This window comes from Olea europaea, chromosome 8 (genome assembly GCF_002742605.1).
Source record: "Olea europaea var. sylvestris chromosome 8, O_europaea_v1, whole genome shotgun sequence".
NCBI lineage: Eukaryota > Viridiplantae > Streptophyta > Magnoliopsida > Lamiales > Oleaceae > Olea > Olea europaea.
The window spans coordinates 18,142,377-18,159,484 of NC_036244.1; the positions used below are offsets into that span (position 1 = coordinate 18,142,377).

The 17,108-nt window shown below is 31.7% G+C and overlaps 1 protein-coding gene and 1 pseudogene across 1 annotated transcript; both read right to left on the bottom strand.

Moving 5' to 3' along the window:
• Nucleotides 1-6,387: 6,387 nt before the first annotated feature.
• On the bottom strand, nt 6,388-7,751 carry LOC111399284 (heavy metal-associated isoprenylated plant protein 21-like). The gene has a single exon (XM_023026543.1). The coding sequence runs from the start codon at nt 6,909-6,911 to the stop codon at nt 6,537-6,539; it is 375 nt and encodes a 124-aa protein (XP_022882311.1). The 5' UTR covers nt 6,912-7,751; the 3' UTR covers nt 6,388-6,536.
• Nucleotides 7,752-13,857: 6,106 nt separating this feature from the next.
• On the bottom strand, nt 13,858-16,603 carry LOC111398386 (annotated as a pseudogene).
• Between the last annotated feature and the right edge of the window lie 505 nt (nt 16,604-17,108).

Genomic DNA, 17,108 nt, shown 5'->3' on the forward strand with positions numbered 1-17,108 from the left:
CCACGCTTCTTCATGTATCCAAAAAGTTATAATCTTTGGTAATATCAAACAGGAACACGAACATGTCACTGTAAGAGAAGTGTCCATACTTTATAGCGCTTGGGTTTTGAAGGAGATGAATTAGGACTGCAATTCATCCCTTCCAATGTGGCCCAAGCATGAATACATGTTACGTATCAAAAAATTGTAATATTTGTAAGTATTATACCCTACGTTCAATCGATTTAGATTGTCAACACTTTGAATATGTTTAATGCATTTATTTTAGTAAGATCTATTACTTATTTGAATAACTATTCTAATATATTATATTAAATAATAGAGTCCATAGATTTAAATTTTGATAATTTGTTAATCATAAAGAGTTGTAATTGTGAGAATCAAATTAAAATATGATTAAATCTTAAATTATCCATAGTCATAAGTAATAACAAGATACGGATATCGTTATTATGGATATATCATCACGTGTGACATTTTTACTTTAAAAAGTAAGTAGATGATCTCACATGTTAAAGTGTATTGACACTTAAATAAATACGTGAATTTTTTTTTTATTAAACAAAACATGGAGACCCGCTTGGAAGATTCTACTTAGATAACCATCTGATTGTCAGTTATTAATTTCTAATGTTCGATAGTGAAATTAATCTTTTGACTTGATGGTGTTGGATGTTGCTTTGCCAAGGGCCACTAATACGATATCGATTATGTATGTCAAGAATTATATAAGGTTGTGAATGATGAATAGATGATTCGTCACTTTTATATAGTAAAAAATTATAATCTACATTTCATTCAATTAAGTTGATAACAAAATCCTTATCTAATATATACTCATAAGGCGAAGACTTAATAGTGAAATGAAAGATATGATCGATGATTGAAATTAACACACATCAATATCTTGTAAATGATTGGGTCATATTGACGAAAGAGTTATAGTTTATGGTAAATGAACAAGTTTGGACATTTTTGTCACATGTATTGCCCTGACACATTGCTAAATATTAATATAGGACGACGAATATAAATTGGTGATAAATGAAAAATGATATTTTAATATATCGATTTTGATTAGATCAAAATAATAATTCACATCATTAAATATCATGATTGGAAATCTGATGGGTTACACAGAAAATGAAAACTAGAAGATAAGATTTACTAATTAATTAACTGACAAGTGTTGGATAATTAATTAATTGGGTTACTTGTTAATAAATCCGAATTAATTAATGGATAAATTTAATTAATTGAGTTAATTAAATATTGAACCAGATTAAGATAAGAGATGGGTCAAGTCCACTTGTACTTCTATTAATAGGTTGTTAGGATTTGAAAAATTTGTAGAGAATGTAATTTTACATTCTTGCTAGTACAAGAAAAGAAAGTCCTAATTTTCTCAATCTTATTCACTGTGTAGATTTTTATTGGAGATTGGACGATTGAACAAATGTAGATTACAGATCAGAAATGTTCTTTAAGAAATTTATTAAAGATATATTTTTTTTATCACAATTTCTCTCTAAGTACAATGAAAATCCTTGGTGGGAATCAAAATCTGTTTTATTTTCCGCTATACGTGTTAAGTAAATTTTCAACATTATTGTATTATGTGTATTATCCATTTCCAATAATACATTTCATGTTATCCACAAATTTTATCAACTTCTATCAAAATCTACTATTAACTGAACCAAATGAGGGTTATATTATTGAGTAATGTTACTTATATAGACTAATGTTGAGTGATACAAAGCCCGTTTGGTTGCAAAATGATATAATCAAATTGAAGGTTCAGACTATACAAAAACCTTTGCTCTGGTTGCAAAGACGATCACGGTACAAGTATTACTTGCTATTGTAGATGTTCAGTATTAGTATCTCCGTCAACTAGATGTAAATAATGCATTTTGTAAGGGGCTCTTTAATAAGATGTATATATGAGACTCCCTCCAGGATTCGGATGAAATACAATTCGAAACAAGTATAAAGACAATGGTCTTTTAAACTCTAGGAGATGCTGGTTATATACAATCCACGGCAAATTACTATTCTTCGTCCAAGTAGAGGATATAGCTTTACAATTACTATACTAATTAATATATGTGGATGATGTGATACTAGCAGGAAATGATTTGAAGAAATTCAAGAATTATAAGGTTTCCTGATGAGAATTTCAAGTTGAAAGATCTTGGAAATTTCAAGTACTTTCTAGGCATTTAAGTTGCAGGATCAAGGAAGGGAACTCACCTATCTCAGAGAAAATATGTTTTTGAAATATTACAAGATACTGATTTTCTTGGTGTTAAGCCCACAAATTTCCCATGTTGCAAAATTTGAAACTTAGTAAGGTAGATGAACTACTTGGAGATTCTTCTCAACACTGAAGATTGCTTGGTCGATTGATCTATTGGACTATTACGAGATGATATATAGCTATTATTTGGTGCACATGTTTAGTTAATTTATGAATAAACTTCAAGTACCACACTTAGATGCAGCCCGTCAATTATTAAGATATTAAGCAATCTCTAGAAGCTCATTTCAAATAAATGCTTGTTGTGATGCAGCTTGGGCATGGCGCAGAGATACTCTGAAATCTGTCGGTAGATATTACGTACTACTTGGTCATCAGTCACTGTTACGATCATAAATTTGGTTGAGTTTTTAACCATAAAATGTCCGATACATGAACAATTTTGTAAAGGAGTGAGGCTATTAAAACTTGATCATTTCACTTTTGTCTACTCTAGCATGAACTAAAACTTTAAAAGAGGCGTGTCTATTTGTTTAAATTTTGTGTTTATTAATATATTCAGTCTATTTTACCAAAGGAAATTATTTAATCCATAATCGACAGGCTATCCAAGAATACACATTAAAGCACAAAAAGTTAATCAAATCTTGTGAAAAATTAATGTTCCTTTTGGCAGAAACTTATCCTTGTTGGCCAGCAATAGTGAGTTTAATCCGAAGATTATGTTCGTTAATTTTTCTACCATTTTCCCAGCAAAAGTGAATTTGATACCCCTTTTTTTTTTTTTATGACAAGATAAAAGAAAAGTCAACTTAATTGTCTATGTTAAGTCGTGAGATAGGACATGGAAAATGCCAAAGTGCCCGAATCAGATAAGGCTAAATTGTCCACGTGGGCCACGTCCAACCATTTTTTTTCCCCCAAATATGGTCCTCGGGCTATTAGTTTTGAAGAGGGATTGATTCCTTGGTCGAGACTGATTCTATTCATTTAACTGTTAAAAAATCATTTTTTTTTTCAAAAATCAATATACAAATAAAATATTTTATTTCGATAAAATATCAAATGCTCCAATCAGAATTTCCATCGGCTCCGGTGGGCCTTGAGTTGACAAAAGGTTCACCTGAGCCAACCTCACGGAAAGAAAAACTTATAGTTATCCGTCCAAGCGACAAGTTTGCTGTGAATCACAAATTTGGCCTGATTTCTTTAAGCACTTTTTATTTCAAGTTTGGCACGAAATTTGGAAGTATAAACTCTCACCTATATATATGGGTTCTCATGCACATTCTCAAGGATGAAATTTGGAGACCAAAACACCACAAACTCTCAAGTTCTTCATCAACGTTCATGTTTATTGGGTTCAAAGCAAAAAGAGGAAAGATGGTAATTCTAGACCAATTCAAGAGTTCGAGTTTAGGCCTGTTTGAACCCCATTATTTTGAAAAAATATATTTTTAAATAGTGATTTGACATCATTTCAACCACACATTTTTTTAATAAAATAACATTATACGTAAATTTAAAACTTTTTCTTATTTTTTAATCACACATTCTCCATCAATATACGATTTCAAAATAAATTCTTCAAAAATAATGTGGCTCAAACACACACTTAATCTTCTTTTTTTCTTCAATCAATTGAAATTCAAGTGTTGTTTTCTCATTCAATCATGTATTTTTGTAACTTGAGTATCCCTAACTAATTTTTTTATATACTGAGATGACGATGAAACTAAGTTTTGAAGTTTTAATCTTAAAATATTTTCCATTCGAGCTGAATGATTTCTATTAATGTTTTTTTTTTTTTACTTTATCACTGGCAAAATTGAACTTCTGACTTATGTTATTTTTGAGAGATCAAAAATATGCTTAACACATTATAGCATTCATCTTAAAGTTTGATAAATGATAGATAAAGTTCAATTGAGGAAAAGTATATATCGTCTCAAAACTATATAAACTCCAACAATTTGAGTTTTTCTCATAAAATCATCAAATCACTTTTAGGGGGCATTTGTTTCCCATTTTTGTAAAAATGAAAATAAGAAATATAGTCGTTATAAGCTCCACACAAGAGATAGAAATTCAAATTTGATGGCTTGAAGTGATGAATAACGGTCATATTTTTCATTTTAATAGGGAAATAATGAGAAACAAATGGTGGCTTGATTTCTTTATTAGATAATTAGAATTAATTAGTTTAAAATTGAAATTGTAATAAGTTATGTTAAAGTTAAGTTTATTTATGAAAACTAGATTCACAGTGGAACGATGCATGATTCACCGCTTTATTATTTTTCTAGAATATTTTACACTTGTAGAATTTTAACAAGTAATCATCTAAAAATGTAAAGTGTTAAAACTTCAATTCTTGTTTATTTTTCATCATAAAAAGTTTGATAGTTCACAATTATTATAATGCATCGGCCAGGTTTGATCAAGCATATATTAAACCACCTTATCTAAAAATTTAAATTCCTAAAATACATTTATTTATTTAAATTTCATATTTACTCGTAAAGTTCGTCTGCTTTACCAAACGAACCATAAACTAATCCTTAATTGGTGTGATGGATCCAAGAATGCACATTGAAGTGCAAGAATTAATCAAATCTTATAAAAAAGATTAATGTCTCATTTGGCAGAAACTTCTTTTCGTTGGCAAGATAAAGTAAACTTAATCCAATTATTTCCCAATAAATCCAAAATAAATACTATATTTTATTTCATCTATTTTGTTTTAATTGTTCTTCCTTTTGAGGACAAGATGTAGAAATGTCAACTAAATATAATTGGTAAAATGTGCTGTAATTTGTCTCGACATTGCATTTTACGCCAAAAGTCAATGTTTTATTTAGATTTTTCTAAAAAATGGCTTCTTTTTGGCTCTTTTTACAGGGTGATCCCAGATATTTAGGAATTCGAATATAATGCAATCTTTTATGTCGTGTCTGTTCGTTCTATTACACTCCGGACTTTCAAGCAATTCCATATGCTTTTACCACATATTTTCTAGATAATAATAAGTTATTGTAGTCGACAGTAAAATTAATGAATTTTACAAGAAAAAGATTGTACAATTGATTTTTAAAAAAAAAGTTTGAACCCCAACCTTAAGAGCCCCCACCGCCCTACCCCTAGAACTTTCTGAAGGAGGTAAATCGCGGGATGTGCCCCAATGAACCAGAAAACAAGAGCTGTCTGTACACTGCGCCTACAAGATTGTACAATTGATTTCTAACTTGTTAATGTGGTTGCAATGTCATGTCAACCTTTTTATGCGACAATGGTTCTTAACCTATTAGATTTGGAGGGGCATTGGTTCCTAGATTGAGAAGGATTCTATGTTGTAACTTTAAAAAGTTTTATGCTTTATTTAAGCTATTTTTTTGTACCGAAGGCCATGATTTTGATGAACACCACAACGCGGTGATGACAAAGCCATTCATCCCCAACTTGCCCCTTGTTAGGAATCCGTGCCCAGATTAATAAAGGACGCTAGGACAGAGACAGGAACAGGGACGAGATCATAGCCCTTGCCTAGAATTTTCTGAATTCCAAATCTTTTTGTTCTTCTTATATTTTTATGTTTTCAATTTGAATATACAATATAAATAATTTAATGGGACAGCAAATGAGGGATTATTAATTCCCTTCCTATCCCGCTTCTCATAAATTTTTGACGTAATGAAAATGATAATAATCGTCCTAGCTAGCCCAGCACCTTTTCCATCCCTAGCACATTTTTGAGTATGCTGTTTTGGCACCAATTTTTTAAGAATACTTCTCGAGATTTTGCAAATAATTTCTTCTTATATCAATAAAGTTCGGTTCACAGATCAAAGACGGTTTGTAAAGTTTACTTTGTAATAATGGTGCTAAATCCTTTAAGATGAAAATCCATTTTCTCCCCAAGTGAGAAGACCTTTAGCACTAGAAGAATAAAATTGTATAAAGAAAAATATATATAAAGTAGATAGTCTCTAATACCAATTGTACTCCTACTACACTCTAAGTTAGTACTTACTTTATTTCCTAATGGATGTATCTTTTTAGAAAACGCCGATATAAACTTCATGTCCAAACAGAGCATTACTAAGTTTATAAATCACTTATTAATAATAAGATATATCATGTTTATGTAACAAGCAATCTCGTTCTACAACCAAACCAAACCACTAATAAAATTGAAACGTCCCTTTCAATTGAAAACCCTAATCAAACTTCTAATTAAACGTTCTTATAGATATTAATTCGAATAATAATCACTTCACATAACTGAACATGCATTAACATTTTCATCACTGAAAATTGAAGTGTACTTCTCAGCAGGAGCATTAGGGCTTGGAAATGCCTGTACAACATTTCTAACGTACCCAGATGGTGCTCTTTTGTCATAGGCTCCAGGAGCATATGGATAATACGCCAAATTGTATTGAACGTATGGCCAAATTTCAGCTTTCTTTCCCGTGCTTTTCACTTGATTTAAGACCTTGTTTGGCTCCATGTATCCACTTACTGTTACCTTGCTTTGCTTTCGATTTATGTCCACTGATCTTACACCTACGTATATCCAAAAATAAGTAATAAAGGTTATTAATGATTGACAAGTACGTACATTAATGTAGTGTGGACAATGCATCATTTAGAATGAAAATGAGAGTGTAGCTATCAAGAAAAGTTATAATTCAACCTTATAATATATTCATTTTAATTTTTAGAATCTATTAGAGACCGTCCCTGTAAAATAATTTGATGACATATCATTATTTCGATTTTTTTATTTCATGACCAATATCTAATCGCCAACTTATTTTAGTGACAAAATAATACAAAATTTGCTATAGAAGGTGGAAACTATACCCCAGATTGATTGTGTTTAAAATCAAATAGTAAATTTCGATAAAAGTTGATAAAATGTATGATTGAAAAATTGGTAAAAGTTCTGAATCATGAAGTATATGGTTAAGTTGACTGTTGACATTGACTAAGATTTTAATAAAATTTCTAAACTAAACTAAATAGAGGCTCTGAAATTTTCCCACATGATCAACAAGGTGTACTTTTATTCATACCCAAAATTTGCGTTCAGTTTATATTCAGCAATTTTTGAGTTTACGTTTAATATGACCCAGTAAGATGGCAATTCATTTGAGAATTTAAATTGCTCGTGTTTTGGGCAATGATCTTTATAGATTGAGCCTTCATTTGGCAACAAATTTATAAATGGTATATAAATTCAATTAAAGTTATATATTATTTAACTATACATTTATAACTATTTTGCATTATCGTACACATATTTCATAAGACTCGCTACTCTTCATCTTTTTAAATTATTTATAAATTTGCCGAATGAATTTTGAATTTTGAGTTTACTTCCATAAAAATTCAATCAAAAAAATTGCGCGAAATCCCAAAGGCAAACAGTAAATCGGGGGACAAAAGGTTAACTAAACTTTTTCAATTCTTCCTGCCATTTCTTGTATGAGCTTTCGCTATAATTAAAACGGATTTTGACAACTCGTCTTCATAATTGGAAATTTCCATACAAATAATTATGTATCAAGTGTCTGTATATATTTAAATCGACACCTTTAATTAACATAGATTAATTTTCGTACCAATCATAGGAAATATCATGGACTAAATTGCTCTTGCTCTCACTATCCAACGCTCATCAGGCTCTCACTACCATCACAGTCCATTTTCACCTTTATTTCCACTGTCTAAACATGCCATTTCCAAAAAATTCAGACCTTCGTTTTTGAACATATATGATTATATATATAGTAATCATATAAAAAAACCTCAAAGCAAAAAAGATGGAGTTGGCCTGATTTGATGAATACCTGCATGGCCTTGCGCTTGCTCTTTCTTGTTCTTGTATCTGAACACACTTCTGAAATATGGTCAATAAAACCCATGTTTATTTTCCCCTCCGTTCAAAGTTTCTATGCTTGAGAGAGAGAGAGAGAGAGAGAGGTGTGGGGTTGAGGGATGGAGCAGCTAAAGAAGCTTGAAAAACGTATAGTCTGATACTATGATTTGGTTCTGAATGTAGTTGTTTGAGTCTATATATACAGTTGTGATCAAGTTGTATACATTAGAAAACCTCCTCATTTAGAGTCAGTTCGATAATGATTATGAGAATTGATTTTTTAACTAATAGAGAGAAAAGTGGTCCTATATGTGGTGAAGAAGTCAAAATAACGGCTGGAATAGTAAAAATAATGATAAAAAAATTGAATTTTTGAAATGAAAAATTGCTACAAAACAAGACTTATTGTGTCCATATTTGATGTAGCTTAAAAAGTAAATAAAAATTTAAGTAAAAGTAAATTATTTATTTTAACGACACATTTTAATGAGTTCCACAACTTTTATTTACTTTTTAATTATACGTTTCATTAAATTTTATCAAAATCTATTAAAAATCTGATTTTAACAACGTCAAATTGGACGACAATAAAACGATACACACTAGTCTACATGACTACAAACTGTGCAGGATAAATGTGGAGCCCATTTAGTTGCATTATTGGTTCTTCAATTTGGCCATGGACCATGCATTCCTACCTCTTTCGCTATAATTAAAACAGATTTTGACAACTCGTCTTCATAATTGGAAATTTTCATGCAAATAATTATGTATCAAGTGTCTGTATATATTTAAATCGACACCTTTAATTAACATAAATTAATTTTCGTACCAATCATAGGAAATATCATGGACTAAATTGCTCTTGCTCTCACTATCCAACGCTCATCAGGCTCTCACTATCATGGACTAAGATTCACATCTTCCCATTTAAACTAATATAATATTTAGACACAGATCGAACCAAAAAAATAAGAAAAAAGTCGCTTCAATTTTCGATGAACAAATTGCATACCGATAATTATGAATTTCTTTTAGAACAGTGCTATTGAGCCAAGCTCAGTGCCAGGCTCAAAAACAGGGAGCTGAGGTGGCATCATTTTAGCCCCTGATTTCATATCTTTTTTTTTTTCCCAAATCCAAGGGCCGAGAGGTGTTACCACCTCGGCACCTGGATTTAGCCCTGTTTTTGGGCCTGTTCAAGTAGGTTAATTCTTTCTTTTAGGTGAGAAATAATGCTGTATGTATATAATTCATGACATCTAGTTGAAATCATTTCTTGAATATACAGTGACAATTACTTCATACACCTCTTTTAAAATTTTCTTTAATCGACAGTATTACCATAATTAATTTCGTTTTTAACATATTATTATCTAACACCATTGACTGTGAGCTCTTTAAGAAAACACTAGTAATAGATTTTTGCTTAAGTTCTTGATTATATATCTCAATCACCTGTATGATGATTAAAATTTTCAATATTTAAGCAACCTAGGAGCTTTTCTTAACACGTCTTTACAAACTAGCAACTCATTTAAGAATACTAATTTTGTAACGAGTAATTGACAGAAAATAATCATGTAATAATTGCAAGTTTTGTGCAAAATAATCATATCCTTTAATTTTGGCTGAATAACCCGATTAAATCAAGCAAACATTGTACAAAATAACACTACAGTTCATTTTATCTATTGAAACCTCGTAAAATGACAAATTTATGCCCCTTTCTAAATACCTTGTCTCTTTTTGTTTATTTGAAGAAGGGGTAAACTTGTCATTTTACAGGCTTCAATGTATAAAAATGACGTTCGGTTTGCACTGGCATAATGTTTGTTTGATTTGAGAGGGATAATACGCTAAAATGAAATTATATGATTGCTTTTTGCAAAACTTACGTGTAAATGATATGTTTATTTTGTGTCGATTAACTTTTATAATTCGATCCTCATTTAATACTTTTCAGCAATTATTCATATAGATTGACTTGTTTGCGGGTTAAGGAAATCGAAAGGTAGTTGCTTCCCCTCCATCGTGGCTCGTGCACATACACGAATTAATTGATGATTGAACTCATCGGGTTAAGCCTCTGTGTGTGTGTGTTTTTTTTTTCTTTTTTTCGCTTATTTCTTATTAGAGCAATAATTGATCAATAATTGTGGAGGTGATTATTGCCTTCAATCGATGACATGAACTCGATATGTCGATTCAATATAGATCTTGACACTAATAATTGTACCTTCATTTCTATGGTTAAATGCTATGGGGCTGATTTTTCACAATTATTCCATGTCATTATTTAATAGTTCATTTAGATATGTTACGTGCAGTGATCTAAAGGACGTAATGCGTGACGATGTATGAAGGTCAAGCAATGGGCTAGACGAACTTAGATGAGACATAGGCATAAAAAAGCGTAAAAATGTGTTTTCTTATTTTAATATTATTTTAATTTTCAACCAATTGAAAAATCGCTTAATAATTAAAAATAATACCTACCAAACATCTAAAACAATTTTATGGGAAATCTATACAAAAAAAAAAAAAAAAAAAAAAAGTTCCAAATGTAAATATTAAATAGTGAATAAATAGGAATTTTTGGAGATTTCATTTTTTCAATAAACTATTTTGAATTTAGAACTGACGAAATAAATAACCCAAATTCTTTCCTTTTTATTTTTCAACTTAGAAGAATTGTAAAAAATAAAAAAAATTAAAAATTAATTTAAAAAAAAAGATAATTATGCTCGTCCAGATGCGCACAACCACCCAGTAGCGATCAACGATTGCTGTTGACTACTAAATAAGGCGCCAAGTCACTTAACTTGACATTTTCGCCGCGCATCATGCTAAGCGACACCAATGTGCGTCTTTTAGAACGTGATTACATGTACAATATGACAATTTCTTTTCCCTTTTTCTTAAATATCAGTGCTCTGCATAATTGATAAGCCAAAATTAAGAATGGCCGCCACCACATTTCAAGAAATTTTAATTTTTTATACTTATTTGTTGTTTGGTGGGGATTAAAATTAAAATTAAAATTTTAATAAATTTTGATAAAAATAATTGTAAATCTCATTAAATATATGATTAAAATTAATTATTGAGATATAACTTATATGAATAGGGAATTGTTGAAGATTACTAAACAGTGGCTTATTAAACAAACTTATACGAACAGGGATGTTATAGATTGCCAAAATGCTGGAACATAATTTTAAATTTTTGAAATACTTAGCTCATGCGTCCTCATTTTTTAAAATTTGTTTTTCTTCAAAATTTATTTTCAATCACAAATTTTTTGAGATACACCATTTTTAAAAACTTTTCAGCTAAATATTTCATTAACTTTTATTAATAACCCAAGCTTCCAAGATTGATGACGATTTTCATATGTGTGCGATATCAGTGGTGGATCTAGGATTGGAGGTCAACTAGGACGATCATTGATCATTGACCATCAATAATCAACGATCATAATAGCGAGATTGTTTATAAATATTTAATTAAATAATATTAAAAAATTTTAGTCTATATGTAAATGCACTAAAATGTAAAACTCATTTACATATGAAAATATAATCTAATATGGTTAAACGATCAATGCATGTAGTCTCTTACGAGAACATGCATGATCGGTTTAATATTAAAATTAATTAAACGTGCATTATATATTAACAAAACCAATTAAAATTCGTTCTGATTGAACAACCAAAATTGTTCAAATTACTTATAATCTGCAAAATTCCCCAATGATTGTTTATGAAGGAACTAGGTAAGGCTTTTTCTTGAATTATTTATCACAAATCATTGTCATAACTTATAAATTATAAATCAAAAAATGAATTAAAAGAACAAAAAAAAGGTCAAGAGAGGCAAAGGCGCACTGCTCACGAGTCATTGAGATTGGAGATGCTCGACATTGGTGGCGACTCGACGATAGTTAATAGCAGGTAAAGGCAAGGGGTTGAGTGGCAACTGGCGAGTGCATAGGCAACAGGAAGAAGAAAGCTCAGTAGGGTTTGCCTTTCGTGAATTTGAAATTGGTTGGATTAGGAATTTAGGATAATGGATTTGTAATTTCATTTCATTTCAATTCAACCGGTTCCAAGTAGCTAATTAGATTTGGACCTAATTTTCTTAATAAACAATATGCCCAAACTTAAAAATAAAAGGCCAATCCACTAACCTGTCTTCTTCCAAATTTGATCTTCAAACTTCAAGCTTCTTCCTAATGGCGAGTTTAACTTCGACGGATCCAGCACGAGTGCCCCCATTTCCTTGTCGGGTATTGGATCTGTTACGATATAATATTTTATTCTTGATCAAGGATCCAAGCAACTACAAAAAGTTTATGAATTAGTTTGTGTCTACAGGTGAACTTCTCCAGATTACTCACATGGGTGGACCCATGTGAGTTAAATATTACAAAAAATTACCCACCTACCCTCCCTACTGTGTGTTCTAGTAGATTCTGTGAACCCTCCCGTGTAAACACAGCACAACCTAGGATTTATATATGCTCTACCACTTTATAAACATCCAGCCACTTCATACGATTTTCAAACCAGGTTTTATGCCAAACAAGTCTTCAATGTCATCTATTATTTTCTAAGGATTTATTGCCTTTGGCACTACGTTTCCTCTTCAAAGCATTAATAAGATGAAACGTTATTTCTCCAAATGATTTCCACAGTAATATTTCCTTCAACGAATCTTGGTTTGGGTGTTCTTTCTTCTTCTGAGTGAATGGATTTGTTAGGCCCATTTTCCCATATGATTTTCTACTTACTCTATTTTATTACATGCATATATATATACACACACGCATACATGACATTCATGATTGCCAACATGTTGAATATAGCAGCAACAAGGCATCACGGTGAATAAAGAGTATAATGTTGACATAGTGTTATATATGTCGATCGGACTTGCTTGAATTTGCATAGCGTCATCGTGAATATAAACACACATTCATAATCACATATAGTATATAGTATATTCCCGAGATAATCACAAAAATAAGTTAAACGGAGAGAGTTTTCAATTTATTTATTTTTTTCTAGAGGCACCATATCCTTCTGTAAAGGTATTCATACATTCAAGCTTAAATTGCCAACATTTGACCTTCTGCAATAATTGAAATTATGGATTTCAAATCCCCGTTTTTTATTCAGATTAAACTTTCTATTTGTATATTATTAATGTACTTATTGATACTTTTAACCCTCAATTTAGAGTTAAGCCCCTTGTGCAGAAGAGTTTGCCAGGGAGAATGCTAAAATGCAGGTGGCTTAACTGCATTGGATGTTGGAAAAAATATATATTTAAATAGACTAATACAGTACTGCCATTTGGCATTCTATCAAATTGCCTGGCAAAACGTGTAAATGTAGCATGATTCATCTTCTTATCAGATTTAATGTCCTAAACTGCATAAGAATCTCTTGGGATGTAACATAAAAAGTTCAAAATAATTGCATTTATAATAGGTGATTCACACAGGATCTAAGGGTCTGATCTGCTTGTGAGTTCGAATGATTAGAAATCCTTCTAAAAGGAATCGTGTTCAAGCACCAAAATAATGCATCCTAACTGAGTGGTATAAATTAAATTTATTATCATTATTTAAAATACAGTTCTCATATCCTAGGACGTTCTATCCATATATTAGATATCAACTGCAGTAGTTCGATTGCGATTTCTAGTTGTCAAGAATTCATTGCATCGACTCGCCAAACTTCTTCTCTTGAGGTCTCGAATTTAAAAGATTCACATCGACCCACTGCTAGCACGAATCCATCAACCAACTCTTTCGGCCTATACATCATGCCCCAAGAGTAACTGGTTTCGACCACGCTTGAGAATCTTGCTATCAATCATGTCAAGCACGGGCTCATCTTCTACAAACTGTCTGGCAAAAACAGCTCCACTTTGAACCATCTCCTTAAATTTAAGGTGATGAGGAAAAGTGGTTCTATCTTAGATGTACCATCCCTCTATCCAAGGCAATGTATCTCAAATCACTGTTGACTGCCATGTTTTTGTACTCTGGTGAATTTCAAATAATAGGATGGAAATAGGCTTCTTGCAATAGGACAGAATTCGTAGAATACACGAAATATGTTTGAGGGAGATCCGAGATTATCACAACCTAAAATGCAAAATTAGAGGAAAGATCTGCTCAAGGATTTGCCTAGTCTTTCCATCCAAGGACACTAGTGTGATCAATGAAATTCAGGTCTCCCCTAACAGATGAGAACACATGGGACAAATCTGAGAAGAAGATTACAGAACATATCAAAATCAGAACAAGTAAGCAGGGAGTCAAATGTAACAAAAATTGAAAAAGAATACATCATTCTTGATTGGCACAAGAACTTTGCAGATGACATGTGAAAAGAGTATTACCAAAGATGGTGCGATGATTTCATGACAGAAAACTTAAAATATCGTACTAGCAAATTCAAGGCTAAAGATCTATCCAAAAACTCGGGATGATGACTAAAATAAGCACTTCGCAACCTAAAGATATTTTGTCGCAGCATGCATTGCTTCACTCTTGCCTAAAATTAAGATATGTAATAGTATTCTATGCGTGAATATAATAAATTGGTACTTGAAAAGTTATCTGTGTCATGATTTTATTGGTGGCCATGGAAATATATTGAGTCGAAGCCAACAATTAGATTCCTGAAAACGCTCTAGACTGACCTTAAGAGATGAATGCTTTTTTCTTTCAGATCTCTATGAAGTTCACCATCAAGAATATCCATATAGAGTATATTGTTCGGTTTGTGTCCTTGGTGTTAATGTATGTAGGATGAAACAGCTTGCTGATTTCAGCTGGTAAAAGAGTTTCAGAAGGTAGATCATTCATCCTGTTGAAGATTGAATTTAGATAAATAAATGAGTCCATTTTCTAACAAATTAAGCTTTTAAACAAGATGGTGTTACATGATATCTAAGTCAATAGTGTTACAAGGTTTAAAGCTCGCTGGAAAAAGTGTGCTCATTTCAGGCCTAAAATGAAAAGGTGATAACATTTAAATAAATAAGTGTCCCCCCCTCTCTAACTTCTTAAACTCTTGGATGAGGTGGTTTAAGACATTCCAACTTGTCCCTCATTCCTTCTCTCATATCTGTGTGAGAAAATTAAACTTCACATAATTCATGCACAAAACAAGAAAAAAATAAGGTATGAACACCTAATGGAACTTAGATTTTTTCTTTTTAAACCTATAGATGCTCAAGGGAAATTTGTTCTCATTCTGACAACCATGGAAATTGGAAATCGTAAACGATTGGTTTCTAAAATTTCCTATTGAAGTGTTTGGTATATGTCACCTTCTAAATCATCTGCAATGACCACGTGTAAGCAAACATTCATAATTTCCCCATTTTCAGTAAAAAACAAAAATATGCCAATATCAAAAGCTATTGAGTTGGCTCAATTTCAGGCACCATTGTTTCCATAGTGGAGAGATCAATCCAGGATCATAACTGCTTGAATCTTGGTCCTGGGAGTACCTTGTTGAGAGCACTTGTGGCCATCATCTATTGATCTAGTCAACTAGTTGGACTTAGCTATCATCTTGGCATCTAGATTAGGATTAATGTACTAAAATTTAAATTTCAGAATTAACTGTCAGACTAGACCCTCTGTTCTTGTAACGGCACATTTGTACACATAAATAATGTCATTTTGTCAAAGCATCAATTTTTCTCATCAATTGTAACTCGTTTCTATTATTTATAACCAAATCAATAATCATTATTTACTATCAACTCTATTAAGAATGAGAACACAAAAGAAAGCTGCTTCCATATTCAAACATTACCGTTCAAGAATCTAACTGCCAAAAAAGGAGAAGAAAAAAGAAAATTCTAACAGTAAACTAAACATACTATCCTTGTTAAGGAAATAAATCTCATATCGGTTAAATACCAAAATATTGACCAACTTAAATAGATCTTGGAACACTCCTCTTAATAAGGTTGACCTTATTAAGATGGATTCCAAGTCTTAACATGGTATCAGAGCTCAGTAAGCTCCACAAGCTATTCAATCCGATTAAGTCTAAAAAATGAGCACACAAATTTTAAGATTGGTCTGCTCAAAAAGAGCCACCATCTTGCGGGGGCATGTTAAGGAAATAAATCACATATCGGTTAAATACCGAAATATTAACCAACTTAAATAGATCTTAGAACACTCTTCTTAATAAGGTTGGCCTTATTAAGATAGGTTTCAAGTCTTAACAATCCTATGTTACCAATGGATAATCCATTGCATTTAGAGCAACAAACCAATCCCACTCAGCTTCCACCTTCAACAAAATTGTGGCCGCCCTCAAAATATTCGTGGACCCCATGTGAGTCATCGGATCCAACTTCCCTATAACATCTACATTCCCGAAAGCCCAAGCAGTAAGCGAGATTTGAACCATTACATCCAGTTTCTCTAGCCTGTAAGACTTGGTGGTACTTGTAGGTGCACTTTTTGTCCCATTTTGACTCAAAACGGTCTTACCGTTATTAGAATCAATCGCTACCTTCTTCGAAATTTCCTACACCTTCTGTGAAGCTTTCTTAGTTGCTATCACTTGGTGGGTTCAGGCTTTGCAACAAGCTTTTGTCTTAATATACTTGGTCTTTTCGTTGGATTTGAAAGGACAACCTTTTTTCTCAAGTGTTTTTTGCTTGTAGCAACCTTTGTCTTGTTGATAGGAGAAAGCTTCTTTGCCAGGGCAATAACGGCAAACTTGGAACTCGATGATGATCAAACAAGAGTAGGGTTTAACTAGTGTTCATCTCATCATTAGCTATATTATTCAACTCTTTCCAAGACTGATGAAGTCTAGATTCAATAATTTACATTTCAAATATCCTTTTGTTTCTTTTTCGTGATTAAGAGTTTAAGAGAACCTTTAATGTAATTGCTGGTTTTATAAT